The sequence below is a fragment of the Schistocerca gregaria genome, chromosome 5 (assembly GCF_023897955.1).
Source record: "Schistocerca gregaria isolate iqSchGreg1 chromosome 5, iqSchGreg1.2, whole genome shotgun sequence".
Taxonomy (NCBI): domain Eukaryota; kingdom Metazoa; phylum Arthropoda; class Insecta; order Orthoptera; family Acrididae; genus Schistocerca; species Schistocerca gregaria.
In genome coordinates, this window is record NC_064924.1 from 320,100,660 (window position 1) to 320,125,827 (window position 25,168).

General features: G+C 37.3%; 1 protein-coding gene across 1 annotated transcript in view; it reads left to right on the plus strand.

Moving 5' to 3' along the window:
* LOC126271956 (unconventional myosin-Ie-like) overlaps positions 1-25,168 on the plus strand; it is a 379,140-nt gene that overhangs the window by 274,004 nt on the left and 79,968 nt on the right. The window contains exons 11-13 of the mRNA XM_049974395.1: positions 4,802-4,972; positions 19,233-19,399; positions 19,632-19,769. Of these exons, the coding sequence (XP_049830352.1) occupies positions 4,802-4,972; positions 19,233-19,399; positions 19,632-19,769 (476 nt within the window). The remainder of the gene's footprint in view (positions 1-4,801; positions 4,973-19,232; positions 19,400-19,631; positions 19,770-25,168) is intronic.

Sequence of the window (25,168 nt, forward strand, 5' to 3'; positions counted from 1 at the left end):
TAAGTTTTCAAGACCACTCTTATTTTTTGACATAATTTTACTTGCACATAAAATGTGTAGGTGATACCCAGTAAAAGTGTAACTAATTTAAGCACAAGCTTGTTGTTTCAAGCAATCAGGCACTCCTTTATAAAATAGAAATAATTTTTTTTGTACTATTACTAATAGATAGTGTATCAGATTGAGTAGGTTGTTCATGCTCTTGTTTTCACAAATTGAGAACAGTGAGGTAATCACTGTGTCCAAGTTTTTTTATCATTGCTCGAATTAACAGCAGGGTCAACTGACATTTGTATGCCATTTTAGCCCTGACTTAATAGAGATTGTCTCAAAAATAGCAGGTTACATTAATAGGCTGCCTGTTCTGCCTCATAAAGAGTGTTATGTATGTGTGTGTATATTTTGGCCTATTGATTGACATAGTATTATCTTGACAAATCCTATGTCATTATGAGATGATCCTTGGATGAATAAAGATAAATAAAAAAAAAATAAAGGTTAGACTTCTGGATAGAACAAAATTTTGTGACACATTTAGTAAGACTATGCTGCACAGTAAAATGTTGCAATTTCCCAGTTGGGAGACCCTGATCAATGGTAAGCTTGTCAGCGAGAGCTTTATATCTAACAGCATTTCATTTGACAGGAGAGAAGGAGCACACTGGTGTAAGTTAATGGTTTAAACATTAAAGTATGCTTGAAAACCATACGTAAATACGTTGAAAAATGATCGAAAAACCTACTTTGGAGGCACACTTGCTGGAAAACAGCATGAAATAGGAGCGCAAAAGCAGCACTAATGTAAGTCTGGATTGTCACAGACATTAATTCAAGCAAATTCAGATTGGACAGCTGGGTGCTTAGTGGCCCACAACATGTGGTGTGAGTGTATATCAATAAATGGTTTTTAGGTGAACTCTTTTAAGAAAGGAAACAAACTATATTGATGATGATATTGTGCTGGACATTAGTAATATGGAAACTTAATTTTCACTACATCTTTTTATCACTTCTTTTTGCCATCTCAACTGCATTTTATCTTATGTTGTGAGTACTATAGTTACAATCTAAGTTGATCATCTTCAGATCTCTGTAGTTGGACCCAATGGGTTGCTTATGAAATGATATAGATCTGAAGATGATCAACATTGATCACAGTAGTCATATGGTACCACAAAATAAGTCAACTGTGACAGCAGATATAATTGACGGTAATGATTGTACTGGTGAATAATACATAAATTGTGATTTAATAAAGGAGCTAAATTTCCCTCTCCCCTTCCAAAAAAATTGGACAGTGCAGCTGCCAGGGCCACTGACAGCAAGTTGTGTGCAACTGATCAAATCCACTTGACAGTCAACTAGGAAACCCTAACTTATTTTTCATTTAGGTTATGTACTGTGTTATTAATGAAATGTTAAATTGTAGTCTTTCTCACTTTTACATTGATTGTATTTTTATCATTGCTGTCAGAAGCTCATTCAGCCCCATTTGACTGGCAATGAATGTGAAGCTATTTCTAGAGCATCAATATCAATTTCATCCTTTGTATTGTTGGTGATGAGAAAAAGACAAACACCTTTTACAGCCACCAACTATATACACTTTAATATCTATCATTTCACATGCACAAGCTGCCGAATTGATAAAAAATGTTATTAGCCACACATAATTTGTCGTATATGCTGTACGCCATCTGATCATTTTTTTCTTGAATTTTGTGTGTGGCTACAGATCTGAGATTGTACAGATCAGCTGGCCTTCAACATGCTGTGATCAGCTTCCCATGAGCTAAGATATCTTATTTAATTATCTGGAAATGGAGATTCTGCAGCATTTCTTTAACAGTCCTGTCTGCATTAAACAAATGGCTGTGTGTCTACATCACTCTACACTTCAGTCCACTCTAGCACAGGTCAAAAATGTTCAAGCAGTTTTATTGAGAAATATTAGTGACAGTCGTACCTTTCCATAAACCAGCCCTTATCTTACCTATGTTGTGATAATAAAGAAGACTGGGTGGTGGTATGTGCAACAGCTGAGTTCAAACTATTAGTGGGCAGAGGTGTACCATATAGAATTTTCAATGTGTGTAAAGCTCCATACTTAATGACTGCAAATGGGACATGTTCATAAAACCTTTCTCTTTGTTTCCATAATGTGAAGAAGATTATCACCTTTTGGCACCTATTTGTAAAGAACTGAATCATTCAAAATTCAAGTTCTTGTAATTGAAACAGTTTGTGTTTATTAGCCAATATCCCTCCCTGTAAGCCGGCCGCGGTGGTCTCGCGGTTCTAGGCGCGCAGTCCGGAACTGTGCGACTGCTACGGTCGCAGGTTCGAATCCTGCCTCGGGCATGGATGTCTGTGATGTCCTTAGGTTAGTTAGGTTTAAGTAGTTCTAAGTTCTAGGGGACTAATGACCACAGCAGTTGAGTCCCATAGTACTCAGAGCCATTTGAACCATTTGAACCTCCCTGTAATTTTAACGATTGTGTTTTCATCTATCAATTTTTGACTGATCTCGTTTGTATGTTGAGATAAAATCTACAGTATCTTATGTCACATAGATTTGTTAAACATCTGTACCTCTTAATTAGACACTTCATTGTTTCAATGTCAAATGCTTTATTCACCTTTTAGTATTTGTACTTGCAATCCGTGACATCCACTAAATTATTCAATAATTAGAGCAATGGTAAGAAACAGAAGAAAATAATATAAAATAGGTGTGCTACATGAATTATGATCATGTTATACAGTCTGTTGCATGACTTGCTCAAATAGCATAACTTGCAGCACGCTAGCTTGCAAGACAATGAAGTGAGCCAGACCCAGGTCAAATCCACACAGAGGATTAACAAATGCAGGTTTTACACCAACCAGCTGAGTATGTGTTTTAGGCAGTTTCCCCATGCACTTTTTTAGGTAATGGATGGGTTGGTCCCTACATTCACCTCAGAGAATACAATATACAAATGGTTACTGTTTTCAAATGATGTTTGACTCAAGAACTGTATCAAACAGCTTTCTTCTGCAATTTAATTTTGAGCCTTCAGAATTACTTCAGTCAAGTTGGAGTAGAATAATGCAAAATATGCATATAATAAGAGATCTCCATAGCACAGCTCCTCACTAGTCATATATATAAGATGAAAGAAGCAGCATGCTGAAACAGAGTATCAAATTTGAAGAGTTTGTCCACACATGAAGCACCCTCTCATTCAGCATGACAATGTCAGACTATATGAGTCCTGCAACATCTGTAACAATCCAGTGCCTTGGGTTCACTGTTGTGTAGAATGTTAATAGCAATTGTTTTATTTAAAAAGCTTTAAGTGTTTTCTCATAAGAAATTTGGAGGTATTACTTCCCAGAATGCCCCTGCAGATCCCACATGATAGTCTGTTGCATTTCTCTTGTGCCATTTCTCTTTTGTATCAGAAGATCTCTCTTGTATCAGGTTATACATGTGGTTATACATGTGAAATCAGATACTGTATGGATATTTTGCTTCAGTGTCATTATGTTTTGTAGCTATTTTGCCTTAGGGAAAAATCAGTGGTTTGGTTGTAGAATGGACTGATTGTTGAGCACATTCTACCAGTGCATAAGCAATCATTTCTATTTTGATTTGAAACTGAGATAATTAATGATGTAACTCACACACAATTAGTAGTTTTACTATGTTATAAAAGCATGGTGGTAAATGGAAGAATAGCATACTCTGCATGTACGTGCAGATGATTCGTCGACATTAGTGGATCAAAATCTCTGCTACATGGTACCCCAAGCACTGCATTAAAATCTTTCTTTCACTGCACAATGGATACACCCACCAAACCACAAGAAATATGTGATCTAACATCAGCAAGGGTCTAGGGAAAGCACCAAGCTCACCTTGCTGCTACCAAATTGGGATAAAGATTATGTAAAGTGAAAGGGAACTGGGGACTGACTAATTGTTCTTAAATCTCATTAAATTCATTGGTGATACCAGTTTCTGGGTATTGTCAAGCACTTTGTGCTTCAACCATAACACCTTACAATATATGTAGTTTATCAATAAATAATTCGATACTATGATGTTAAGTCATAAATTATTTGCAGGATGTAAGACCAACAGTGCAAGAGTAATGTTCATGATACAGATATCAAATGTGAATTTTTGAATTAATCAGAGGAGGAAAAAACACACACACACACACACACACACACACACACACACACACAGAGAGAGAGAGAGAGAGAGAGAGAGAGAGAGAGAGAGAGAGAGAGAATATATCATCTCACTTCAGAGTTGAGGCAGAGAATGATGATGAACAAAGATGCCTCTACACCTATGTCCCAAAATGCATCAGTGTCCAAAGGGAGTGGAGAAGATTTTTTGCATTGGGGAATGGTGCCATTGTCATGTGTAAATCTGATAAAACATATGGAAACAATACATTAAGAAACAATAGAAGCTTTCTTTGGAGACAAGCATTAATTTTATACCTGAGTGTGAGAAAAAGAATTCACTTCATAACAGGTAGTGATAAGCTATCAGGCATCTTCTTTGTAGTTACTACTGTATTTTATGTTTGTGTGATACTATAATAGAATAATGCCTTACTCTTACTGAAACTGAAGTGCTTATTGTATGAACCATTCTAAATTAATGATGTCTGTTCTGTTTAACTTGTTTATTGTTTTATTCTCATTCATATTTGCTTTGTTTCTGATGCTCACTTTGCAGTTTGTTTGGAACTTTCATTACTTACCTGATCACATTAAAAAAAAAAAAAAATTGTTACAGGAGGAGTACATGTCTGAGAACATACAGTGGACGCCCATAGACTACTTTAATAACAAAGTAGTGTGTGATTTAATAGAAAGTAAACGGCCACCTGGACTATTTTCTGTTATGGATGATGTGTGTGCAACAATGCATGCTGTATCAGAAGGTGTGGATCAAGATTTGCAAAAGGTAAGCAAGTTTGTCTCCAACATTTGTGTATGTAATTACTGGTATTTAAATGCAAAATGGAGCAGACAGGAAGATGACATTTAAAAAATTCTCTAAATTATGAGCCTGGGACATACCAGAAATTTGAAAAAAAGCATTGGATGATAAAATCAATGATATTAGCAACTTGAGTCATATACGCAAACAACCAGACATGATGACCTCCTCCTTAATAGCATGTTGGTCCACCTTTGGAATGCACTACAGCAGCATTTTTGCGTGGCATTCATTCAACAAGGCCTTGGTAGTTTTCCAGAGGTATGTGGCCCAGATATATATGCAGAGCTCATGCATTTCCTATAAATTAGGGGCTGCTCATGTGTGGATAAGGAGCTGGTGCCTGAAATTGACCCATCTGTGTCCTGTCAGGTTCAGTTTAGGCAAATTTGCTGGACAAAGCATCAGTGTAAGTTCACTGTTGTGCTCCTCAAACCACCGTAGCACAATTCTGACCTCATAACACTGACAGTTATCCTGCTGGAAGAAGTCACTGCCATTGGGAAAGACATCAGGTACTGAAGGATACAGGTGGTCTGCAATAGTTTTCATGGGGTCTACAGGTGTCATGGTGCCTTCAGTTACTTCCACAGGCCCATGGTAATGCAGGTGACTGTTCCCCACAGCTTAATATGGCACCTACTGGCCTGAGTCTACTATGGCACATGTTTAAAGCAGCTGTTGGCCTGGATGGCATGACCATTGACTTGGTGTAAAAAGAAATGTGATTCATCCAACCAATTTCCATTTGTCCATGGTCCAATCCTTAATGATCCCTGCCCACTGCATCATAATTGGTGATTTCATGAGACACCTATGGGTACTCTGCAGCCTCATGTTCAATAACGTGCATTGAGCGTGAGGCTCTGAAACATGTATGCCTGCACCAGCATTGCATTCTGTCATCAGAATTGGCACATATTGATGCCTATCCTGCTTTATAGAATGGAGAACCCTCTGACATTCACATTCTGTGATGAGATGTGGATATACACCACCTTGTCATCTGAATGTGGTTCCGCCATCCTTCAACCACAACCAACGAGCTTGGCCATTTTCGAGAGGCTTGTCCCCAGGCAATGGTCCATATCAATGTGCCCTTTGTCAAAGTCACTTTTTCCAGTTAGTTTCCCCATTTGTCTCCTGTATCATTACTACAATGATTCTCCATTCATTTGTGCTCAGCTTATGTACTTCCCTTACTACACCATGCCTACAATGTGTGGTGGCACATATGCTTATTCAAGGTAGCAACACATGCCAATTCCTTTCTACTGTGCCGATGAAAGATGGTAGCATAGAAACTTTGATTTGTGGTGGTGGTGGTGGTAGTAGTAGTAGTAGTAGTAGTAGTAGAATGGAGACCGCATATGGTGTGCACATTTTTTATCAATGCACAAATATGAAATGCAAATATTAGCACGGTACAGCCACAAGGCGTGATGGAGGGCGAATGTTTCATTGGTGAGAAGGGACCATTTACACTTTGACATTGTGACTTGGGGGTATCGTGGACACGAAAGCAAAAGGGGTCAGGATGGCAATGGCTGTAGTTTCTTAAGAAAAACAAAACAAGATTGTATAAAATTACTTAATTAATTATAAATATTTCTTTAATTTGGGATACTAATGATCTGTCGGTCATCGAATCTGATTATTAAGAGCTTAAATGTAAATGTTTAATTGGTGGGTTGAAAATGTTATGGGAACTGTTAAACGCATAAGAATCCTGAAAAGAAGTGGTTCTGTGATTTCGTAGCTAGTGGGTAGCAAACATAGTCTTTCATTATAATAGCACGTTCCTGCAAATGGTGAAGAAGTGCGATATAATTACAAGTGGCATTTCATAGCAGGACTACAACTTCAAGGGGCACCGTGAGTTCATAAAGAAAATATTTGAAGGTAATTATGAACATATGACTGACAGATCACATTCAAGGAAATGGTACCGTGGTTAAACAGTAACATTCCAAACACCACCAGTCAGCATTCAGTTTAAAGGCACTGGTCATAATGTTTCGGCTAATCAGTGCATGTTGCATGCCATATGTAAAAACCTGGTTTTGATCCACAACGAGATTTTGATGTCACCCACAACTGAGTGACACAGCTGCCTATTTATCACCTTTCCCTTTTATATCCAGTGAATCCGGGGTCACTTTCATCTCTCACTTCTGTTTCTTCTGCCAGTTTTCTTCCATTTTCCCAGTCAAAGACTGTCAAACAGAGAGAGAGAGAGAGAGAGAGAGAGGGAGGGAGGGGGGGGGGGGTCATATATTGTAGTTGGTATGGTCAGAAATATATGTGAACCTAAGCAATTAATCTCTCTCCCTCTGTGATCTGTAAGGCATTCGTCAAAAGTAGAAAACACACACACACACACACACACACACACACACACACACACACACGTGACTGCAGTCTCAGGCAACATTTTTACATTCCATCCTGGATTTTACATTGTTTGAATTTTACAGCTTGATAGTTTCAAGAAATCAACAAATTTCGAGAATAAGCAGACAATAGTTGGCTGGCAAATAAAGTGGGTTAGCTGAGCCAATGAAACACAGAATCAAACCTTTCAGCTGAGCTTACTGCTGTCTGAGGTTTCTATTGTTACTAGGTCTGCTCCCCTACAGCTGACCATTATTGGTTCGACTGCTGCTGTTGCTGGCTCTACTTGGGTGGTGGGGGAAGTTGTTTATGGGACAGGGGTGTTCATTGCTGTAAGTGGTGCTTGTGGCACTGAATGGTGCTGTTGCTGGTGGCCATAGTGTAACTCTATCTTCCACCTGGTGTCCATCCTCTGCGTTTCCACACCAGGGAATGATGTAGGTGGTCTGCAGCCATGGGATGTTGCTACTGGGGATATAGGAGGTGCAATGAGGTCCATGGCTGTATTCTGAGGATTATCTTGTTGCGGCTTGTCTGGTTCAGTATATTTTGATGAATAGATTTTTGGTGCCTTTGTTGAGATCTCCCTGTCAATTTCTGTCAGTTTCTGTTGAGGCAATCCAAACTCCTCTGCCTTTCCTGTAGGTGAAAAACACAGATCGTCACATGATTTTTTTTGTAGGACTCCACAAAATACTTTGTGTGAATTGGGGTCCATTATGTATCACATTTATATGTTAAATCACTGATGAATATTGCTTGAATTATGATGTAGGTGATAGTAGGAAACATTCTGACACTGTATGGAAAATTGGAGAATGTCGTTTCAGTGCCAGTCACATGATATTCATGAATGGCTCAGCAAATTTTTGTGGATGTACTCGTAGAGCTAGCTGATGTTTTTCACATATGGACCAAGTATGGATGGGTTCTTTGCTTGCATTTGTAATTTTCAGTCGTTAAACTCATTGGAATGCTACCTGTTTCATTTGGGTCTTAATCAGGTGGTTTATGTGTAACAAACTTGGACCATAATGTAAAATGTTGAGAATAATAACTTAGCATTTCTGTGGGCTGGTATTAAGTCTCAGCACTAAGTTGACAAGAATGAGCTTGTTCCACTGTAAAATTTTTATCAGTGGCGTCTTTGGAGCAGGGTCGGCCCTCCTGGGACGCATCCTTAGGCTGCCTTTTGTAGAGTGTGGGGCTGTAGTGTTGTGCAACTGTACATGGTATTACTGAAAAATCACACCTGTGCTCCTAGAGCTTGGTATAAAAATCCTCATTTTTATCGGATGCTAGCTTGTTACCCTGTAGAAAGACTGAAGAGTGCATCAACATCGATTTGTACTATTTACTGAGGACATAACTCTATCCAAACAGGCCTTGGAAGGCCCAACGGTACTGACCAGGAAGACATGCAACTTTGCTTTATGATTTAATGATGATGGCATCCTCATGGCTAAAGTATTCTGGAGGCGCAATAGTTCCCCATTCAGATCTCCTGGCATGAACTGCTCAAGAGGATGATGTCAACAGAAAAACAGATCTGACATTTTGTGGAGCAGAGTATGGAATGTTAGATACCTTATTTGGCTAGGGAAGTTATAGAATTTAAAAAGAAAAATTAATAATTTGAGCTTAAATGTAATGGGAATTAGTAGTGTGTTGGGACAGGCACAACCAGATTTATGGTCAGGTAAGAATGGTTATCAGTACAAAAATAAATGGGTAAGAAGGGAGGATTAGATAATTAGTAAGAAAATGACAGTGCAGGTGAGCTACTGTTTGCAGCTTAGCGAACTCATTTATTATAGCCAAGATAGACATTGAGCCAAGAAATACCACAGTGGTAAAAGATTGTGTGCCTACTTGGTCTCAGTTGATGAGGAAATGGAAAGGAAATGTGATGAGATACAAGATATTACTCAGATTTTTGAGACAGACAAAAATTTAGGTGCAGTGAGTGACTGGAAAATGAACTGAAGGGGAAAAAAATAGAACATAGGCTGGAGGAAAGGAATGAAAGGAGAAGCCATTTAGTAGAATGTTGCACAAAACACAATTAAATCATTGCAGACATGTTTTTTAAGGATGTATACATGAAGAGGCCAGGAGACACTAGAAAATTTCAAGTACATCGTATAATTGTAAGACAGATACTTAGGCAACATTGAGATTTAGATATAGCAGGAATATAGTAACAAAACATGTAATTAGTTTTAAATACCTAGGTGAATGGATTACAGCCAATGGATTAAATAAGCATGACTTGAAGCAAAAGCCATAAAATTTGAAATAGCTTTCTAAACCACTTGAAGCATTAAAAAAATATGTCTAAACTTTTTATTGAAGAATTTGTCTAAGTTTGAAATAAAATAGATTAGAGAAACATTTGATGCACCTTTCAGTGATGCTCAAAATCATGCACAACAAACAAGATGCTGATGAGAATTTGGAGTTCAATATTTAATTTAAATTCCAAGAATTTAAAGAGTGTATCTGAAATACATGACTGTATTCGCAGTTGCAAATATGGATTATCATCTGTGTAATGGAATGACGACAATGAAAATTTGTGGCAGACTGGGATTTGAGTGCAGATTCCCCACTTATCATGGGTGCTTGCCTTACCATTTGGCTACCTGAGCATGACTCGCTACCCATGACAGCTGTAGTCACTGCAGGCCTGTTCCTTTGGACATGCACGCATGTCTGAAGGAACTTTACATCATAATTCGGAATAAAACAGACACTGCAATATTCAAACAATCGAAAATCCAGGATGATATCATACTTATCGCTGACACTGGGCAAGCAGCTTTCAAGTGAAATGTCTCCCCTGTACGGGAATATACATAATGGATGTATGAGTATATGATGTTGACACGTGGTTGATGACATATGGAAGTTTGGAGCCATCCGTGAGTCGTGAATCAAAGGAAGCCATTTTAACAGTCAAGTATGACACTAATGTAACTTCTTGTGTGCATAATTTCTAAATAGTTTTTTTAATTACACTGATTTTCTTCGAGCAACTAATTTTTTTCCTTCAAAACTACACCTCACACTGGTATATATGATACCCAGTTTGTTTATTTGCCTATGAAAATTTGGACAAAAATATCCCTCAAATTGATAGTTAAATTTTTCTTAATTACACTACTGGCCATTAAAATTGCTACACCAAGAAGAAATGCAGATGATAAATGGGTATTCATTGGACAAATATATTATACTTGAACTGACATGTGATTACATTTTCACGCAATTTGGGTGCATAGATCCTGAGAAATCAGAACCCATAACAACCACCTTTGGCTGTAATAATGGCCTTGATTCACCTGGGCATTGAGACAAACAGAGCTTGGATGGTGTGTACAGATACAGCTGCTCATGCAGCTTCAACATGATCCCACAGTTCATCAAGAGTAGTGAGTGGTGTATTGTGACGAGCCAGTTGCTCGGCCACCATTGACCAGACATTTTCAGTTGGTGAGAGATCTGGAGAATGTGCTGGCCAGGGCAGCAGTCGAACATTTTCTGTATTCGGAAAGGCCCGTACAGGACCTGAAACATGCGGTTGTGCATTATCCTGCTGAAATGTAGGGTTTTGCAGGGATTGAATGAAGGGTAGAGCCACGGGTCGTAACACGTCTGAAATGTAACGTCCACTGTTCAAAGTGCAGTCAATGCGAACAAGAGGTGACCGAGACCTGTAACCAATGGCACCCCATACTATCACACCGGGTGATACGCCAGTTTGGCGATGATGAATACATGCTTCCAATATGCATTCACAGCGATGTCGCCAAACACGGATGCAACCATCATGATGCTCTAAACAGAAACTAGATTCATCCGAAAAAATGACGTTTTGCCATTTGTACACCCAGGTTCGTCGTTGAGTACACCATCGCAGGCACTCCTGTCTGCGATGCAGCATCAAGGGTAATCGCAGCCATGGTCTCAGAGCTGATAGTCCATGCTGTTGCAAACGTCGTCGAACTGTTCGTGCAGATGGTTGTTGTCTTGCAAACGTCCCCATCTGTTGACTCAGGGATTGAGACGTGGCTGCATGATCCGCTACAGCCATGCGGATAAGATGCCTGTCATCTCGACTGCTAGTGATACGAGGCTGTTGGGATCCAGCAAGGCGTTCCGTATTACCCTCCTGAATCCACCGATTCCATATTACGCTAACAGTCATTGAATCTCGACTAACACGAGTAGCAATGTCGCGATACGATAAACCACAATAGTGATAGGCTACAATCTGACTTTTATCAAAGTCAGAAATGTGATGGTACACATTTCTCCTCCTTACACAAGGCATCACAACAACATTTCACCAGGCGACACCGGTCAGCTGCTGTTTGTGTATGTGAAATCGGTTGGAAGGTTTCCTCATATCAGCACGTTGTAGGTGTCGCCACCGACGCCAATCTTGTATGAAAGCTCTGAAAAGCTAATAATTTGTATATCACAGCATCTTCTTCCTGTCGGTTAAAATTCGCATCTGTAGCATGTCATCTTCGTGGTGTAGCAATTTTAATGACAAGTAGTGTACCTTGATTACTTTCACCCTTTTTTGCATAACTGGGCTTCACACTGGCCAGTTTTATATCCCATTTGTCCATATCCCATACTTTGTTTGGCTATGAAAGTTCATACAAAAACTCATTGGATAATTTACAGGGAGACATGGTTTCGTTCCTCTCAAACATTGTCCAAAAATTCTTTTCCATAAATATCAAATAGTCTTTGTTACATATCTCAAAATTGCTAATGTATGTTAAGTATGTATCAGAGTTGTGTTATCCTCTCTGAGGGACATTTACTAACAAAAGAAGAATGAAAAGACAAACAATACATTGGGTTCAAATTATAAAAAAATAGAATCTACATAAAAAAGGAAAATAAAAAAATTTACTAAATATTATTGACAGACAGTTTGATTTTATGGAACTTATAACAAATGAATGACTTGAAATGGACAAAACACATATTCAGTATCTTGACTTGAACCAGAAACAAGAATACTCTGTTACTTGAATAGCAGAGGAGATATAGGAGGACTAGTCATTCAATCATAAGACATACAAAATTGTAACATTTGGACTTTGTGATATAAGACATTGTCAACTCATGCCTGATTGTTGAATAAACGTTGTCCTCGACTAAGAGAAATGAGGAGAAACAATTGTCTTAAATGAAAAACAATAAGATGAATGACTGTCATCTTGGGCCTGAGCTTATGACAAATTCAAAATGACTGTCTAATGAAGTAGATTAATAATAATAATAATAATAATAATAATATACACATTTTATAAAAATGGATATATTTGTGTGGGGTGTAGGTAGGTAGGTGCTTTTTACCACATCTCCTCAAAAACCAATGCAACAATTTCAACCTGACTTGGCCGAAACCAATGGAAGAATTTCAACCAGACTTGTTACATGTATCCTTTACCATCAGGCGACAGTCTCTATGAGGGGAGGAGGGTTAAAAATACCTACCTAACATAGTTCAAGAGATATGAAGTTACAAACTACCATATCAAGCTTGGTGTTTAAACGTATTACTTCTGTGCTATTGACCATATTTCAGTAGATTTCACAGACAGTAACCACATATGCCGCCAAGTGCACATACAAAACAATATCCTGTTACCAAATGTAGCTCAGGAGGTATGATGTCATAAACACTGAGATGCACGAAAAACTGCCGCATCATGCATAAAGCTTTAACACAATATTTCTTTACAACTAAGCCACTCATACAGTTGAATCAACTAAAGGAAATCTCTGGTACCTGCCAGTGCTGTTGGCAACTTTCGACTGTGAAGCACAAATGGCTGCAGACAGAAACAGTTGTGGTCTGTATAGTTATGAAAAGGCATTGCCGTAGCTACGTTTACAAAATCGTATTGTAGACATGTAAAGCAGCTGCGCTGAGTGTACAGAAACTGTGTGGAATCATGTTTTTTAGTTTGGATATTGTACTTACACATTTGAACATTGTGCATATTTCTTTGTATGACTATTTCATCATTTCGACGGTGTTTTCATGAACAGGTGGAAATGAAATTTTTAATACTTGACTGCAACACACAGTTTATTTTTTGTTTTAGTTTCTAATAGAAAATTGGCAAAATGAATTCCCAGGCAGTGCCAGGTTTGTCAGCTAGTAATAATAAGAAATATAACAGGTACATAAAATGGTGGAAAAGTATTGTATATGTCTTCACAAATCAACCTCTCAAAGAAAGTAAATTATTCACTGTAACAGTTTTGGGACTAATCAGAAGATCAGACTCAATTTTAAAAAGCATTCAATACTTTTTATGTCATCACTCAAAAGAAGAGGAAAGTCCACAGCAAAAAATTTTGGCATAAACCTCTTGACATCATGCAAAATACAGTCAACCGAAATGTGGCATGATGATAAGCATACACCTGAAGTATTACTGACTAGCTAGTCCTCCTGTTGGAGAACTGATCCACACTTTGGAAATTTGTTGAAAACCTTTTGTTTCTAAGTGATCAGTAATATTTACTAAATCAGCAAAAATAATTGGTTTTAGAAAATAGAATGTAATTGGATAGATAAAAAAATCTACTTACTAAGTGCGAGTCGGAGGACACACGTATAAAAAGTATTAAAGTTTGCAAGCTTTTGAAGACAGTGAGTCCCTCTGGCAGAAGGGTTGAGGGGGAAGGAAGAGGAGTAACGGGAAAGGACTGGTGAGGTTTATGAAAAGGGGTAGAGATTGGAGAAGTTGTCCAGGACCCCAGATCAGTGGAGACTTACCGGACCAGATGAGTAGGACAGACTAGGTGGGGACTGCACTGGATGAGATTTGCAAACCTGAGAGCTTAAAGGTGGTAGACATGGTAATACACGAGATGGGGATTACTGTCAAAACATTGTGCCTGAGGTAATAAGAGGGAAAAGTTAAGTGCTGCATGTGTGATGGAGATAGGTGGGTGCCACAAAAAATAGACAGGTCAGAAAATGAAAGATTCAGAAAACTAAAAGAAGGGAGCGAAGAAAGAAATAGCTGCTGTGAAGAAATGCTGAGACCAAAGAAATCAACATAAATTAAGACCAGATGAGTGACAAGAACCCAGGACATGTTGTATCACCAGGTCCCACCTGGCAGGGAGGGGGATTAAACAAAGGCTGGAAAATGTTCCTGGAAGCCCCATTCCAGCCTGCCAATACATCTCACAGCTGCTTTTATCAGCGTCAGGTAATGAATGATGGATAAAGACCTTGAATCGAAGAAAGTGTCTGGATAAGACACAATACACTAATGGCACTGCCGCAGTGGTAACACCGAAGTTAAGTGCTGTTGAGCTTGGCTGGCACTTAGGTGGCTGACTATTTGGAAGCTGGTAGCACACAGCCCTTGTGAGGCAAATTGAGGAACAACTCGATTGAGAACTAGTGGCTCCAGTTATGAAAACTGACAATGGCCGTGAGCGTGGTATGCTGACCCCTACAAATCCCCATCCAGTGAAGCCTGTAGCCGGCAGGAGTGGCCAAGCGGTTAAAGGCACTACAGTCTGAAACCGCGCGACCGCTACGGTTGCAGGTTCGAATCCTGCCTCGGGCATGGATGTGTGTGATGTCCTTAGGTTAGTTAGGTTTAAGTAGTTCTCAGTTCTAGGGAACTGATGACCTTAGAAGTGAAGTCCCATAGTGCTCAGAGCCATTTGAACCATTTTTTGAAGCCTATAGGCTGAGGATGACACGGCAGTCGGTCAGTATCGTTGGGTCCTTCAGGACCTCTTTGGACGGAGGAGAGTTACGTTCTTTATACAGATAGTTAAGGCAATTCTGTAACAACTGTCTTAAAATGAGATGAGTCCGATCAAAAACAGCAGTTTTTTTTTAAATTTCTCCATTTATTGTTGTACTATCGCAATAAAAGTTCAGTATGTTGATTTTAGGACCTTGATAATGATATATTCATGTATTATGTTATTTTTAGTTTAGAACTGCAGTTATTATTTTAAGTGAATTGTTGATTGGTTTCACCTCCTCATTTGGGGCGAATCTGATCACCATTGTATATTGTATGTAGGAACAAAATCAGACTTCCAATGGGGTGAATCCGATCAGTGTTTTGGTTTTTAAAAATATATTGCTGTATTTGCAACAAAATTTTACAACTACTAGACTAAACAGATGTTTACAAGCACATTAAACTTGAGATTTTTGCTATAAAAACACTTGCATTAAGGAAATTTGACTAACAAATATTAATTTTTGTTTATTGTATTTCATAATCAATGTGAAAAGTATTTACTCAATGTCATAATCATCTATTCCTTCAAAATTAAATTTACCTCACCTTCTATTTTCTGTAACATTTTTAATAATTAGGGCTCTTTCTATCTCATTTGCATCATCAGTTTCTGGAAAGACAAAATAAGCATTACCATCAAGAACATTCTTTCTCAGAAATATCATTTCATAGGTGTTTTTAGAGATGCTTTCAACTTTACCAATAAAAAACGTGAAATTTTTTTTCCTAGGAAGTTTTACTATGGTGAAATCATTTTCTTAAATTCATGCCAATCTTTATCCTTCTTCTTGTCCATTTCTTCATTTTCATTTGACTCGTGCTGTTCTAGTTCACTGTTAGATGTTTCCGTATAGGGACTCCCTGCTTGTAGCCCTGTCACTATCATTTTCATTGAAGTCGCTGATAACAATTCCTTTTCCTGGAGTTAATGCTAAATTCTTTGCTTGGCATGGTTTTGCTTTTGTTTTCATTAGAACGAACCTGTTTCGATTGCATTTCGAAGGCTGCTGCCCAAGAAACTTCTGATGAGCTGGTGCCATGTGCATTGTTATCAGTTGCTCCTGGAATCTGTGAAATGACTTTTTCAGAACAGAAAGGAAAGATATCTGCTTTTCTGAACCCAGATATTACATTTGATTTGGGTGTGATAGCTATTTTTTCAAAGGTTTCTTCAACAACCAAGGAAATTTGGGTACCACTCTATTGTTCTTTTGTGAACCAAGCAAGTTTTAAAGGTCTAAAAGAGCCCACATTAAGTGGCTGACACAAATGAATAGAATTAGGTGGTAGAAGCACAAATATAATGTCCTGCTCCTGGCACAGTTTAATCATGTTACATGACAGATGACTCTAGAAATTGTCACCAATAATCACTTTAGGACCCTCTAATTGCAGGGGGCATAAGGCAAGACAATTTCACCAAACCATGATTCAAACATTGTTAGGTCAAACCAACCACTTCAATTCTTATTATAACCTGCACCAGTTACGCCCCCTTCAGTCCAAGTATCGTAGAGGTGTTTTGCCCTATAAACTGTCTACGGTGGGAGGACTGACATGTCGGCAGCTGCTGCTATTGTCACACTGATACTTGACTTTGAACTATCCACTATCCTTTAAGGATATCTTGTGCCTCACTTCACTATTACTTTCACTTATCCAGGAACATCACAAAAGGTTGTCTTGTCATAGTTTATAACGTTGGAGGGAGGGACACCACTACTTCCTTTGCCCTCTTCACATTTTCACTTACTCTAACTGTTAGTTCTTTATTTCTTTTCAGAAAAGTTGTTACTCACTCATGCCCAGGTCGATTGTCAAGAAATCTTTTTTTCAGTCCTCTCTGCTTGATTGAGATACACCTGTATGATGTACCTAACACCACTGTTCCTCAAAGGAAACCCCATTTCGTGCAACACAATAATCCTTCAACCAGGCTTTTTTCCTCACTGTTGGTTAACACTGGTTGGCCACCTATTTTGTATTTGTACCTTTCCTTGAGTTTGTCATTTAATGTGGTATATGGAACTGCTTATTGCTCTGAAACTTTCCAAATGCTTAATTTTCATGATTTGACAGCTTTCAACAAATTTAGAATAAATTCTGGTTTTTAATTAAGATTTCCATGTTGGTCCCAAAACCTTTTGATATACTCACGTGATTGAATTCACCCTACAAAAATGCAGTTTTGTAATTAGGCCTGCACAGTGACCTAAGCAGTATTAGCAATCAACGAAAAACAAAACTGTATCACTTAAGAAGTTCATATGCCAGCAATAAAATTGCAATTTACCAGTTACACTGAAGTAACAGGTGCCAGCAGAAAGTTTTGCACTCTTGTGTTGGCTACACAAGTGTAGCACAAGAATCACACGCCTACTGACAATGCGATTTGCTTTTTGCGCCCACTCTGATACACCTTTGTTGTTTATAGATTAGTTAAGAGTTCATGACAATGGTCAGCTGTATTGTAATTGTTAAAATACTATGCTCAGTTATTGAAATGTGGAAAAACTGGTAAATGACTGGATTGACACCACCTGATCGGATTCACCTCATTTTACGGTACATGGCAGATGTCATCTTTTCCAGGTTTGAGAAGTATGGAAAGTGTATCTTCCCATTTTGAAAATCATGTAGGAGGATTACTTTGTTGTCCCAATGAAATTTGCAACATGTTGTAAAGAATTCTGTCATGACCAGGTGGTCTGTCACAAGTTACAGGTAACGTAAATCCAGCTATCACACGAAGGAGGTAAATGCCATTAGTGGAACTGGAATTCCAGCCATGCCTCTTTGCCAGCAGATGGTTGAATCCTGGCTGGTATTTCAGTAATCTAGCTGCTTTCTGAGCTGTATCTTATCAGTTCATCTTCAGACTTCTATACTGCATTACAACAGTAACTGGTAGTGCCCCATGCTGTTCAAGAATCATCCCTATCTCGTGCTGTACTTATATAAACTTTCTGCTAGAGTTTGTTGTGTTTAGCAACTAACTTGATTCTATATAATAATTCAGAGGAATTTTGATCATACTACCTGAAAGGTTGTGAGATGTTTAAGCCTTAAAATGCCATACAGCTTTCTAGTACAGGGATAATTAGTTACACTGTGTTGTGCATACACTGATATAAAATCTGCATTCAAGTCAGTGAACATGTGGAGTGACAAATAAAATACATGTGACTGAATAATGTCATCTCATAATGTGTTGTAAGACATTCTTTGTCAATCTGGAATTATAGCTGATGTTGCTGAGGGTTCACAAACTGCATGTGTTCCCTATCTGCACATCATAAAGAGTACTGAAACATTGTTTTGTGCACAATTAAGACATAGAAATCTCTTCACTGTGTTTCTCAAGAAAATATAAAAATATTGACATCTACCCAGGTTTCTCAAAAATTTAATTTGATCAAATATTGATACCAACCAGTTTGGTCACGATACTTAAGTTTACTAATGAATTTCTCATGTTATGAACCAATACTGTCAGGCAGTTGAAATGGCTGATGAAAGCAACTTAGACCTCATTGATTTTTTAAACATAGTTACAATTTTTGGTAGAAATTTGTTTGGTAATTAATAACAGCAGGAAGAACAATGTAGGATTTTATCCTCTTTGTGATTAATAGCAAAACAGTATAGTTAAGAGAATTAATTTTCCCTGTTATTGAACTGAACTGAAGGGTGAATATCTTTGGAGAATATGTAACTGTGATAATCTAAAAGTATATAGGTGTAGTTTAAACAATAATATATTTTTGATTTTTTGAAAAACTTTTGAAGTGTAGATGGTGAACTTAGGCACTTTATAGAAAGGTTTTAACGAGAAAGGAGAAGATTAAGTAATATTACATAACTAAACTATTTTAAACAATGCAAGCTGCAGCAGACCATGTGTATTTATTGCTGTAGAGATGTAGTTTCATTCAATATGTCCTGAGATATTAATTCCTCTATTGCCTTTATATTTTACCAAATTTGATTCATCTGTTTTATTTTTTTAGAAATTAACAAATGCATCTGCAGGACACCAACACTACCAGTCCTGCAAAGAAGGCTTCATTATTCATCACTATGCTGGAATTGTTAGCTACAGCATTGAAGGCTTTTGTGATCGCAATAGAGATGTCCTATTTCCTGACTTAATCGAGCTGATGCAGTCAAGTAAAAAGTAAGTAGTGAGTTGTGTAGAATTTGATTTTTACAGATTTTAATATCTGATGCTTAGAAGAAATTAGTATGTATTTGACAAGACAAGATTAATTTTGATGCTGTATAATTTCCTATCATTAATAAGCAGCATAAATCTCTGATAAACTTGATGTTTTATTTTGTGAATAAATTACAATAGGTATCAAGCTGGCAGCAATTTTAGAGTAAATAATTTGTAATTTAATTTGCAGTGAATTTTTGCGTAGCTTGTTTCCCGACCAGATAAGTACTAGTGCCAAGTCCCGACCAACAACAGCTGGGAGCAAGATTAGAGCACAAGCAAATGCATTAGTTGATGAACTGAAAAAATGCACACCACATTATATCAGGTGAGTTACAGAATTCTGTCTCATGTTTTTGCAAATGAGCTAAAATGAAGAACTGCTGATTCTTTTATCGCAGTTCATATTATCTGATATGTTCTGGGGCTCACACTGAAATGGTTTGTTAATGTCTCATGTATTGTAAAAATGTCTTAGTAATTATTAACAATTCAAAAGTACTTTTACATGATTATGTGGAGCAGCCCTAAGAGTTACGTTACACTGTTAGAAATAAACAGAACTTTGAAAATCACGTAATAGCTAATGACGATTCTCATGTATATCACGTGCTCAAGTGAAACATTATACAATGAATATCAATGTTACCAATTGCAAACAAGAACTGGTCTAGAAAAGGTGTAATGAAATTGAAGGGGTCAGTGGAAATAAATGCTAATCCACAAACATAATTTTGAGCTGTTTAGTGTTATATGTTTGGTTAAATTTATTAATTGTTAATTAAAATGTTAATAATTGTGACTTTTCCTTCACTATTTATTTAGCTGTGAATATGTGATATGCATTACAAATCTTGGACAATCACATAGATATTTTAAATTTGTAACATAGTTCCTAATTTTGTCGGTTAGCACTGTTTTCATCAAAAAGGATCTGTAAAACTTTTGAGACCAAATATGTAACTATAGCGCAAATGCTGAGTCATCAATCTGCTGAGACCAGACTGTGTGTGTGTGTGTGTGTGTGTGTGTGTGTGTGTGTGTGTGTGTGAACCTAACCTAACCTAACCTAACCTAACCTGTGTGTGTGTGTGTGTGTGTGTGTGTGTGTGTGTGTGTGTGTGTGTGTGTGTGTGCGTGTGCGTGCGTGCGTGCGTGCGCGTGTGCGTGTGTCAAAAGTTTACTTGCTGACAGTCTTTATCTTGTGTTATTCCACCCTGTTTTTCCATTATTTAATTTTTAATTTAATTTGCAATGAATTTTTACGTAGCTTGTTGCCTGACCAAGTAAGTACTATTGCAACTATCTTGTAGTTTTTATGTGGTGCACCAATGTTGTCCAAAAATAGGATCAACTTCTTCCTCTTTATCTTCATATTATGGACATACTTCAGTAAACAGCTGTCTATCTCATAGCTGTCTCTAGCAGCAACACTCGCTTCCTACATGAACATAAAACTGACACCTGTGGTACATTCTGAGTGCTCAAATTATATATGTCCAAATCTTGCACATATAAAAAGCAGGACCACAATAAAGTTTTGGTGTAGGTAGCCTTTGCTGCAGAACAGATTTTCTGGGTTTCCTTTTGCTTTGGCACTGAATTCTTGAAGTTTCTTCCTCAAAGCTTCAGATCTTCTCAGATGCAACTCTTGCAGTACTCATCGGATTGGTGAGTATAATGTGCAGTTCATCACAAGTCTTGCAAGTGTGTGACTTTGATAGTTAAAATTCGATATTATACAACTGACATAGTATCTGCCTGTATTCACTTTGCTAACATATTGAATGTACCTTTCGTCAGTAATTTCCAAGCTAATCACAAAACAATGCTGATATATTCAAGTCACCATTAAAATATGCTTTACTTGGGTTTTTATTTGGCTACGATGTGTCTGTTATGTAGGTAAGCTTCTGATATAGTCGTGGAAAGTCTGGATTATGTCTTCAGGGAACCTGATTGGATGATTTTCATGCTCTCCTCTTAGATAATTTTGGAGTGTACATTCTGATATAAAAACTTCTTTCTAATAGGTTCTGTTTTGTTGAAGACCATGCACCACCAGAAAAGACTTTCTGATCACACTCTGCAATTATTCATATGTATTGATGATAAAATTATAGGACTTCCACTCATGGGAAGATTGTGATGAGGTTCGGCCATACCATAGGAAATGATTTTGCAAGACCAAATAAAAATGAATTGTGTTGGACAGTCAGTCAGTTTCCAGTAGTAATAAAAAATATCATTCTTGACATTTCATAGTTTTTCTTAATTCTTCGGAAGACAACTACACAGTTGACCAATAGTTTGTTCAGAAACTACTTCCCATTTATAATGTACATAAAGCCTGCTTTCTGGGCGTACTTTGTTTCTGGTTTATTGTGGTCTATTTGGCATAAGATGTGGTGACCTTCTGTTTCCATCTTTTCTGTCAGTGGCTGTAGACCATGATTGTTTCTCAAAATACACACATACATGAACGTTTGTAGAGAACTAAATCAGGAAAAAAATATGATAACACACAGTGTTTAACATTAGCATTAAAACAATGTTAATCCTCAAACACGTGTATAATAAGTTTTTCTCCTGCTAGAAAGTGAAAGAAAAAAGTTACAACTTTACAGTAACATTCTGATATGTTTTATATTAAGTTTATACCCTCAACATGTTAATAAATACCCCAAGATCATAAGAAATTCTATGCCAAAACCATATGAGACTACACTGGTGACAATATAGTGCTAACCCACACTTCTGGTATTTTCAACAATTGATGATTCCCAAATGAATAATCAGGATCTGCAGCATTGTCATCAATGAATGGATCACAGCCGTCATTAACATTCTTGTCAAACAGCCATCTTTTTATTTGATTACAAGATTTCAGCATAACTTGCATGTTTACTTTGTCAGATGACACTTTTCATTCAAAGGTAAGAACAAAACTATGATAAGACAAAATAGTGCACCTTTACAATAACTCTCTGATATTTTTACATTAAGTTTATACCCTCAAAAGGTTAATAAATTCCCCAAGATCATAAGAAATTCTATCAGTAGAAATGTAATTGGGTGTTATCAACTTGTAATGCAGCTGAAACCATAACAGACTAATTTTTTAGGATTTTCTTCCGCTGACTACTTCAATTATCTCAGTACAGTTAATTAATGTATAGACAAAATTTTAAAGAAAGACCACTGCAATAACTGATATTTGAAAGTAGCATTATCATTACATTTGTTTCTTGCCTCTGTTTTGTTCTCAGGAAATGACACCATATGAACTACAAATAATAGTTAACAGAACTCCCTTTCTCTCTCTCTCTCTCTCTCTCATCGTTGCTGTCTCTAATAGGGTGACACTCAGCCCTCAGCATTCATAACTGTTACTAGAAAAATGGCGTTGTCAGGTTCAGCAGATGCTGCAATGGAATATCCACACCAGTCATTATGGTATCTTCAGTAATATGAATGTGACGCTCACTACACCAGTAGAAGTAATGTCCACTATAAGATCTTTAAATACAAAAATTACAGTGGTTGTTATAAAAAAAAAAATCAACGAAGTCACTTAAAGAATGTGCATCTGAGTTTAACAAAATATTGAGTTATCTGTGTAACCAGTCATTTACCAGTGAAACACCTTCTGAGTGGTTGAAATTTGCATTTGGTTAAGAAAGGCAATAAATAAATAAAGTCAAATTTATGTCCAATTTCATTTTTGCCAACATTCTTGAAAATTTTAGAAAAGATAATAACAATCAACTTCTTAACCATCTGACAACAAATACTATATTGTCAAAGTCGCAGTTAATGTTTCTAAAGGGTTTTGGTATTGGGAAAGCTAGCTGCACAAAGAACAGTAATGTACTTCATTCAGCAGACAATAAATTACAGGTGACTGGTACATTTTATGATCTGTCAAAAGCATTTGACTGTGTAAATCACAACATTCTTTTCAAGTAAAGAAGACTATCACAGTGTTGCAAGAAATGCTGCAAAATGGTTAAAATACTATAACTCTTGACAGAAAATGAATGATGTTATTAGGAAAGAAACAATATTAAGCTATCAGGTATCATCCAACTGGGAAATAAGTGCCTATGGTGTCTCACAAGGTTCCATCTTTGGGGCCTTACTTTTTCTTGTGTACGTTGATGACTTTTCACCTGTAACATTACCAGATGTCAAGATTATTTTATTTGCAGATGATACAAACAATGAAATAATTGCAAATCAAGTATAGTCCAAAAAAGATTGGCTGATGAAATTTTTATGGACATTAATAAATAGTTTCTAGCTAATTATTTGCCAATAAACTCAGAATAAATGTACTACATGCACTTTAGAACTTGTGAGAGTTTTCCTGCCAGAATATGTCTAAAATATGATGACAAACAGAAAACAGATAGAAGCAGTTAAGTGATAAATTCTCAGGATTACAGCTCGAAATTCAACTGAGAGGTTCATACTACAGTACTTCTGAAGTGCCCAAACAAATCTTTATACACAATGCAAATGTTGTTAGACATAGGTGATATAAAAATAACAATACTGTGAAAAAGAAAGTTGCCACTCACCATATAGTGGAGATGCTGAGTCGCAGATAGGCACAATGAAAAGAGTGTCACAAGTAAGCTCTCGGCCAGTAAGGCCTTCTTCAAAAGTAGATGGGGCTGCTGTTCGCAGTGTGACTTTCAGTTGCCAGCGACTGCTATCATGTGTATATGGTGAGTGACAACTTTACTTTTCATAATATTGTTATTCCAACTGGAATTTTCCATTGTTTCATATAAGATTTTTTGTGGTAACTCATCAAGCCAAGCGAAACTTTTCTGGTTCAATAAACACATGATAAGAATTGTACAATGAGCGACCAAAAAGTAATGGAAATTTTTTAATTTCAAGGACTCGTACATCTGATTTAAATTTTTTTCATCTTGTTGGTACACATATTCCTGATTTATGTTTGCATTTTCAGCTGATTTGAATATTTAGTTTACTGTTGACATTCGGAAAGGTTATATGTGCTTTTGAATCCTTGGAAAATTTTTACTTATGAAAAAAAAAAATGGATCAAAGAATTGTCATTAAATTCTGCTTGAAAAATGGAATAAAGTGCAGCACCACATTTGAAATGTTGACTGTGGCTTTTGGCAAATCTACTATGTGTAAGATAAGAGCTCATGAGTGGTATAAACCTTTCAAAGAGGGTCTAGAACACAATGAAGGCAATGACAGCCCTGGACGCCCTAGCACATCAGTTACTCACTACAATGTGTGTGTGTGGGGGGGGGGGGATTGATGTGTAAAATTGCAGAATCATCAGCAGAGAGGTTGCTAATGATGTTGGCACAGTCTTTGACTTGTGCCAAGCAACTTCTGTGCCAGCAAAGTTTGTTTCAAAATTGTTGAAATTGGGCCAAAAATGATGTCACATAGACATCACTTTAAGGTTATTCTTACTGTTTTGTCTGATTGCAATGGGATAGTGCACTAAAAGTTTCTGCCTTACAGTCAAATGGTCAATAAGGAATACTACCTGGAAGTTACTTGCCATTTGCATGAACCAATCTGAAGAAAACAATCAGAATTGTGGCAAAACTACTCATAGAAACTGCCTCATAACACTGCTCCTGCTCACACCTCAGTGCTTGTTAGTGATTTTTGGGCGAAAAATAAAACCGTTATGTTGCCTCAGTCACAGTTTCCCCAGACATGACC